At 29.9% G+C, this 9,072-nt stretch overlaps 1 protein-coding gene across 1 annotated transcript; it reads right to left on the bottom strand.

Annotated features, from left to right (window-relative positions):
• Window positions 1-2,042: 2,042 nt before the first annotated feature.
• Window positions 2,043-2,981, bottom strand: LOC149540834 (uncharacterized). Its single transcript, XM_089799726.1, has one exon. The coding sequence runs from the start codon at window positions 2,779-2,781 to the stop codon at window positions 2,419-2,421; it is 363 nt and encodes a 120-aa protein (XP_089655852.1). The 5' UTR covers window positions 2,782-2,981; the 3' UTR covers window positions 2,043-2,418.
• Between the last annotated feature and the right edge of the window lie 6,091 nt (window positions 2,982-9,072).

The following is a 9,072-nucleotide window of genomic DNA, read 5'->3' on the forward strand; positions in this document are numbered from 1 at the left end:
TCTATTTTATTTGATATGCTTATTGTCATGCTCCCTATTTTCTTTGATGGAAGACTAAAGTTAATGAGAGTTTGCATATACTTCTAGTCCCATATATAGTTCATTGGGTAAAGAAGTAGACTATTGGAACAAGTATAATGATGGAACTGTCTTAGAAATAATGCTGAAGTCATTTATGTTTTTGGTAGGTAGTTGAGCTTAAATATACTTTAAAAAATAAATTTAAAATTTTATTTCTAGCCTATAAGTTTTCTAAAGAAAAATTTAAATATAAATGTTTAATAGTCGAGAAGTAAAATTTCTATTAAATAGTTATGTTTTACTGTCCTTTTACCTATTCAAATGTGCAAACTTAAAAGATAGGATCTCTTATTTTTGAGGAAAAAATTATAGATTTCTTTTTTCTTCATAAGAGCTCGTCTTCCTTAAAATAGAAGTATATGACCCTATAAGTCCTCCCTCTAAAATTAAGAGTTCTCTTTTGTATGTAAATTTTCTAAATATCAAGGTCGATAAGGTCAATGGATAAGGACAATAGGCAACTTTAGTAAGTAACTAGATTTTAATGTGTAGATTTTTAAGTGTCTAATTGTTTGTATAGAAGATCATTTATCATTCACTTTTTAAAGTCTTTAGGTAGAATATTGATGTTCACTCTCTACTATTGATATTTATTCAGTTAGGGTGGTTTATAATATTCAATATGAGACTTAAAGTTGTCACCCACTTTATGAAATATAGAGAATATTTGTTAGAGAATTCTTTTATAAGTGGTTAAGCTTTATAAAATATTGATGTTTCTTGATTGTGTCACAATCTTGCATTCAATAAGATTTTATTACTGATGGATTGGTACATAGATAATATTCTATATATATTTTTTTCAGTTAGCAATTTTTAAAATTTGATGGTATAAATTTTGAAATAGATATTTCTTTTATAAATTATTTTATATCATTGATTGTTTGAGACCCCCTAAATAAATTATCAATGTTTTCATCATTGTATGACAATGATGAAAAAATTAATTCCATAAACATTCAAAAAAAATTTATTGTAAATACTGAAAAATACCACAATAAGTAAAGATAACTCAATTTAACATATAAATATTTCACCTTCTCCCTAAAGAATATGAAAAGTAATTTGTAGATAAGGATACGGATTTTATTTGGATGGGGTACACAAACAAAGCAAGAGTTAACTGCCAAGTGTCGAATATTAAAAACTAAACCTCAACAATTATTTGCTGTATGCAATATTCGTAGGTCTGGAATCTCAACCATTTTGAATGTGCTATCAGCTCTGTGGTTTGAATGAAGTGCAAATTCTGTGTTTCTAGATTAATACGACTTCAGCGATCGCATTCCACGTGTCGTGCTTTTGAAACTTTACATTTTGTTTTTCATCTAACTATAGGGTAACTGTATAAAATATTTTATATTATATGAGTGTAATATTGGTTACTAATAATATTATTATATTAGAAGGCAATATTTTTAAGATAATCTTGGAAAACTTCTATTTATAGGTTTTTGTTTTCATCTATCTGGTTTTGGATTTTTTCTTGTTGTTCTTTATAGATCTGAAGATTCTAATGACTTTCACATTCTTCTAATTTACATTTTATGATTAATTCTTTTAAGAAAACAAATCCTCTAAATAAAAGATTTCTACTGGTATAATATACAAAATTACAAATACTTGTATCAATTTTATAAATTTAAATTTTATCATAAATAGACATCCATATTGTATCTTAAATATAGAATATTAAATATGATTAATCTACAGCTATCTTCCAATCTCATTCTCAATAAGGCTTCAAGTAGAAGACGCTAAATCCCCCATGCCTAAAATTGTCTTTGACGATACAGCATTATTTACAGAACTATAGGTTCTAAAGATTAAAAAATATATTCAATACATAAAATGAACGAATTTACTATTACAAATAGAATTATTGGAATGAAACCTTGATTTGGTGAAATTGATCGAAGCACTTATATTCTTTTTATGAAAGATCTAAATTAGCAAATTACAGTAGAGTAAAATCTTAAAATGTAAATTACCGTGAGAAAGTTTAGAGATTTGTAGTCTTAGTTTTTGTAACAATTCAGTTACTTCGAAAATTTATTTATTTTACATACAAGATCGGTAGGTACTCAGCCTAACATCATACACAACTCTACCACTTGTGATACAAATATATATATAACAAATGGCAGACGAGAAAGACTCCCAAACAGATTAACGAGCAAACCCCTTTACCGGCGGCCTGCTTTGACTTCACGCGGCAGAACAAAAGCTGAAACCATTGCTGTTGACCGAAAGCACGCAATGGAAGAAAAGTAAAACTAAATTTCAGGTGCTTTAGCGGAATCATTTGATTTCCCTTGGCCTCCATTAAAAGCATCTTTACGGATCTGATCTGCAGCAGCTGCAATTACTTTTACGCTGTAAAGCGATCCGTTGCAGGCGACATAACCAATTGACCGGATTATTTTCGTTCATCCGTTCTCTTTTCTCGCACACATTTCCAGACGAAGAAATGCGAAAACGAGAAATAAATTTGCTGGAAACCCTCTTGAGCTTTTGAGTAGCAGAGTAAAACCACGAACTCCGGCGATCACGAGGCGGCGTGGAAGAGGGAGAGCGGAATACTGGCAGTCCTCGATCGAGGCGATGGATGATGGAGACAAGCTCATACGAATCATACAATGGGCTTCCGCAATCCCATGAAGAAATATTTTGCAGGTTCTTTGAAACCTTATCTTCCATTCTCACACTTGACGTGCTTTACCCCCTCTCCGCCGCTCCTTCAGGCTTTACGCCTACAATTTCTGTTAGTTGCAGGCAAATTAAGCCCTAGCTATTGTACTTTTTGGCCCAAACAGTACAATGGGCGGCACTGGTTTAGTATTTTCATCGAATATTGTACACCCGTGGCTAACTAGCCGACCCAATTGGCATTGCTGTCAATTTTTTATTAAATTAAAAATTAAAAAGCATTGTACCATGTTCATTATAACTTCCCTCGGATATTAATTTGAATACGACAAGCGTTGCGGACAACGAGGTTGAGTTTGTGAACGTAAACTCGAATCACAATTAGGGATCTGTTAATATGGGTGAATTAGTTTGATTAAACGTTATATAGTTAAATGATCCATGAGAACAGGGAGAAGGGGTTCACATTTTCCCCGTGATCTTATAATTTTGTTCAGATCCTATATATAGGATAATATAAACGATGACTGATTTATGTTTTGCAAAAGTTAATCTCGATTGAATGATTTCGCGGTCACCTCTATTGTAAAATTTTGGTCGTTCCCTGTTTAATTCCATGGAAGTTAATCGCACATGCTACGCTACTTATGCAACCAATTATTCATCGAAATATGCAGTGTTTTTCGGCTTCTGTCTGATTTCTAAATCTAATTCGGTGACACAGTCCTAAGATTGTTAAGGACTCTAGATAATTTTAGTGGGAAGCGTCTATCTAGCAGGGAGAATGAACATTTTATTATTATTTAATATTAAATTAAAATTATAATATAACAGTTTTATAATTTCAAAACTAATAAATTCTACTATACAACCATGTTTTTTTGTCTGGATATCCAATTCAATTTTAGTCAGCAGTGTTTTCCATCTGACAGCGCAGATCTTCGAGTAGTAGGTATAGGGAGACTTTTTATATCTTTTAGGGTCAGTTTTAGGTCTCTTAATTGTGTTCAAATTTTTAATATAAAAACTTTTGCATCATTCATTAAAATTAGATTTGTAATAGATATATTACTAACTATTCACATTTTCAAACTACTATTATAATTTATATTCAATTAGATAGCTTCAAATTCAATTAACGATGGAAAACAAGAGCTCTAATGGAGCTTGAGTCCCTGCCTTTGTTAACTATTTGGGACAACAATTTCAGTGGTAAGATCTCAAGTAATGGTGCAAGAAGTTTTCCCCAATTTGATGATTAGTAATACTTCTGCATATTTTTGTAATGAGAGAATATATGTGCTTTCTAAGTTAGTAGAAATGTTTCCTACTTTATATTTTAACAGTTTTCATATTTGTCAATAATTGTGTAGATCTCACATCCTATTTAAAATTAATGTTTAGTGTTATTATAATAGTTTTATTTTTAAAGTCTTATTTAAATGTTTTTTTAAAATTTATGTTAACATAATATTTATATAAAATAAAATTAATGTTTAGTTTTATTAAAATAGTTTTATTTTTAAAGTCTTATTTAAATGTTATTTTTAAAAATTTATGTTAATATAATATTTATATAAAATATTGTACATTGTAATTGATTACTAAACTAAAAAGGACCGTATGTGGCACTTTTTTTAAAATTGTCATTAAACTTTTATAATTTTTCATATGCACATTGATAGTTGGAAATTTTTTGAGTTCTACAAATTGTTAGAGTATTTCAGAGAGGGATATACATGTAAAATTAAAGAATATAAGAAGATTTAGGGAAAAAAAATTAAAAATTGTTCATGATTTAAAATATAAAAATATTTAGACTAAATAATGTCACAATTTGTATAGAGCTAATATTGAAAAAAAATTGAATATGATGAGGCAAAACAAAAAAAAAAAGTAATTTAAACTAATTTAGTTTGATTGGTAAGTTATAATTTTTTAGAATTATAATGTAACAAATAATAAATATTCATTTTTTAAAAAGAATATTTAATGTATCATTTAAAAAAAAAAAAAATCCATCAATATTCTTCAATCAATAAAATAAAATTTAGGAATTGAATTTATTTAATCACTATTTTACATAATCCAAGTGCTATTAACATAAAAATGATAAGGATCATTCAGCATAAAACAAGATAAGGATGAGTTAATGTTCGTCACCAACTCCATTGACAAGAGTTATTGTCTGTGCATTTGCATTGATTCCAAAGTAGTTCGGGATGAGGACAAGGAGTTGTAGCGTAGAATAGGCAATCTATGGGGCGGGCTTTCTGCTCACGCTATTTTTCATACTAGAAGTTTCAGGTGCTTGAGCTTCCACCTTTTATTTTCGCAGTCTAGACAATGAAATATTATATAGTTTTATTGTATTTTTTTCCTTTGTTGACCCATACTCTTCCTCGACTCTTTGCATTAGTGGCCCCATTTTCATGGTCCACATTAAATGCGTTTCTTAAAGATGGAGTATGGTTAAGTTTGGTACTGGTATAAAAAATGAATATGAGGGGGTCTTAATGCTTCCTGCATTTCACTGAGAAAACAGACCTTCGTGGATTGAGAAGCATAGAATGGAAATCAATGCAATCAGGATATAACCGAATGTAAGGAGTGGGTATTCACAAAAGAGACCATTTTTTCTCATATTTGAAGCTCACCTCCTCTTGATAAAAAGTGGGGATTCTAGAGATAGAGGTCAAATTTGTTAAATATTGGGAAAGAAAATGAACTCAGAAAATCTAAGTTTTGTAAAATGGGTATTAGCATTTCTTCGCAGTCCAATGAATCCCAAGCCACTGCAAATCTAATTCTAATGAATAGAAGCATCGGGCAATTTTCTGAAGCCCTTAAATGTGGGGAGATTTTGTAGGAACTTCCAGGCCACTTCAGATGGCCTTTGCATAGAAGGAAGATTTTTGATGTTCTTGAAGAAGATGAGCTGCTGCAATTTGGGCAATTCTATAAATTCTTCTTCCAACGAATAAATTATGCTTTATAAGGCCAGCTGTGCACTTAAACAGAAGAAAAACTAGCTGGAGCCAAAAGGTGCAGCCTTTGGTTGAATCTGAAGGAGGAATTGTGCAAGGTTGAGAAGAATTTTCTCATGTCGTACGAGGCATCTATTTGAGCGGCACTTGAAATTGGAAGGCATCTATTGTGAAGCGTATAACCAGAGTTTTAAATGGGTTTGTGAATTCCATTGACGTGAATGGATCTGCTGTTGATGAAGTCTTGAAAAGATTGTGCCGCTAGATTTTTGGAAGTTTCAAGAATGAAGCTGAGGAAGCTGGGTGCTGGAAGTTTTGAGAAACTTTGACTTTATTTTTTTTGTTATTTTCTGAGTTGGAAAAATAGTTAAAATAGTAGTTTGAGTTCATTGAGATCGACCTTGAAGACCCGGACTGTTTACAGAGCTCTAAAAGGCTCTTGGTTGCTCCGGGGTAACTTCTTTGGTCACCCTCCACATTGACGCCAAGTTTCGTTGGGCGGTGTTCTGGTGAATGCTCAGCTCATGGTTGTTCTGCCAACAACAGTCGATGTTCTTTAGGGAAGACTATTTTTTTCTTTCCTCCATTGTAAGTGCAGTGAGAAGAGTCTGCACTTTCAGCTGGATTTGTGGGTGGTTGATGACAGTCTTCAGGGGACCACATTTGTGTTCCCTCTGCACACGTTACAATCTTTCAGGATCGTCATCTTCTGTTGCTCCCCTGTTGCTCAGAGCACAAAATCTATGGCAGAGTTGATAAATTCTTTGCAAAATGTAGAGCTAAATTCATGGCAGACATTCAAATTTGTCCTAAATCAAATCATTGTGAATTGAAGGCCACAAAAATAATAGAATTGCAAAGAAACTTCTAGAATGAATGTACGTGTATTTTTTTTTTTAAAGTCTGAAAAATACTTTTAACCTCTAGAAAAATAATAACCAATAAAAATTAAGGAATTAGTAGCATAAAAATATTTTAAAAATAAATCATTTTGAACTTTAATTGTTTGATATTTAGTTTTAGAAAAATTAATTGTTGACCTGCAACATTAGTACCCTGCCTTATGGCTTCTGTTTTATCGGGTCAATCATTAATCCACCAAAAAACAAAGAAGAAGAGGAGCAATTGTTCGCTGTGAGGGCAATCTAACGAGACTGGAGCGATCACATTTCGCATGTCACGCTTTTGACACTTTGCAATAAGATATTTGTTTTGCGTTTATATGGTCATTCTATATTGAAATAATATATTGTTTGCATTTATATGCTATTTTTTTATATTGCATGTATATTATATATTTATTTATTAATTCAATAACTAGACCCAAGTTCAACTTTCATGATTCATTTATTATGTATAATTGTTTCAACAATGAGTCCTTTCATATTTATGAGAAGCATTCATCTTGTGATGTTCCCATTCTTTGGGACAATTTTACCTAGAGAAATCATTAGTGACATAGACTATTAAGTCCCTTTCTAACAATTAATATCCCATAATTCCAACTTGGAATGTCACTACTTGTACACATCCTTAAGGATTCCCTTAATCAAGCTTCCCAAGCCTCTGGGAGGATCCTCTATGTTCTAAGGAAACTACCTTCAAGTCAAACTTCATAATCCTCTGGGGAGGACCCTCTATGTTCCTTACGACGATGCTTGATTAGTTAGTTATATTCTTAAAGGGTTACCTTTAAGGTCTACAAGATTTGTATATCCAATCTTCTACATTTATATCATAATCAACCATTAATCCTTGATATTAATAATCCAATATAAATATATTTATTTCTATGATCTTAGTTTATTAATACAACATGATCATTATTAATTATTAGGAATCCTAATTAATACCTTTAATACATTGTAATATTTATTTTGGTAATATTTATCTCATAAGAAATTATATTGATATTTTATAAGCAATTAATTATTCTTATAATATCAAATATTTAATTATCAATCCTTGAATTAAAAATCATTTTCCAAATACTATTAAAATTATATATATATATATATATATATATATATATATATATATATATATATCAAGAAAAGGGTATATTAAAAACATATTTAACAAATAAAAAATATAGAAAACTTTTCTAATTAATTAAATACACTTACATTTTTATTACATACCTTCCATCTTTTACTTCTAAAATATTGGCTATTATTTCTCTTCCCTCTTTATTTGGTGGACCTCTTTTTATTTATGCATTTCTTTATTAAATTTATTTCCTTTCCATTCTTATTTATACAAGCTTGTATTTTTGTTTTATTCTTTTCATTTGATACTTTTTTGCATGTCATAATGTTATTTAAATACCATCCCTATGTTGTTTTCAAGGTACATGACTTTTGAGTGGCGTTTCCCATTAATCCAAATATTAGTTTGTTATAAGTATCATTTTCTAGTTTATTGTTTATTATTTTATTGTTTGTACTTTATATATGTTTGTTAGTTATTATTTAATAATATGGAATTAAGCAATTAATACATGTAAATTTAATATTGCTTATCTAATCAATTAATAATTATTAATGTTAATTGATAATATTTAATTATTAGTTTAGTTTAATAGTAATATTATTTATTTTTCTATTATATAGATTTATCAATCAATTATCTATTTTTATTAAATGATTATTATTAGAGAGGATATTACACAACCTAGCATTGAAGCCTTCCAAAAGTAACATTTTGTTGCAGTAAGTATTTCAGAATATAGGTCTTGTTGTACAAAATTCTTAGGCTGACACCTAACAAAAAAATTTCATTTCATGATAATTAGCTTTTCTATGATTTTTCTCAAATTAGACTTTCCATGCAAATCTTATTTTTAGGGTTTGTAATCAGTTTGGGATAGGGTGAAGGGTTAGGGTTCATTCTTTAAAGTTAGATCACTAGGGTATTTATTAATTTAGGTTTTTTACTCAATTTGGTACATCATCAAGACTTAATATAGTATAATGTTCATTTAGGTTAAAGGTTTGGATCTAATTTGACTTGGTGTTGGGATTATGTTTTATTCAAATTATTCAACAATTTAAATTTGATTAGATACTAGGTTTAGTGTTTGACTTGATTTAATATTCATTATAAAGGAAGGCCATTTTCCTTTATCTTGTATAGAGTAATGTGAATGATTGTAAGCAATGAAAAGAGGAAATGCAAAGATAAGCATATTAGAGCAAAAGTGAAGGACACTTCATTGCTAAGGTTTTATTGTGTGATCCAAAGTTTGATACTTGGATTTGAGGTTTGTGACCTAGTCTACAAGGTCTGACAATGATTTTCTGGTTGATAGGATAGAGGAAATAAGTTAAATTTTATAACATACAATTATTCTATA

The sequence above is a fragment of the Cupressus sempervirens genome, chromosome 9, assembly GCF_028749045.1.
Source record: "Cupressus sempervirens isolate cs-2001-9-10 chromosome 9, ASM2874904v1, whole genome shotgun sequence".
NCBI lineage: Eukaryota > Viridiplantae > Streptophyta > Pinopsida > Cupressales > Cupressaceae > Cupressus > Cupressus sempervirens.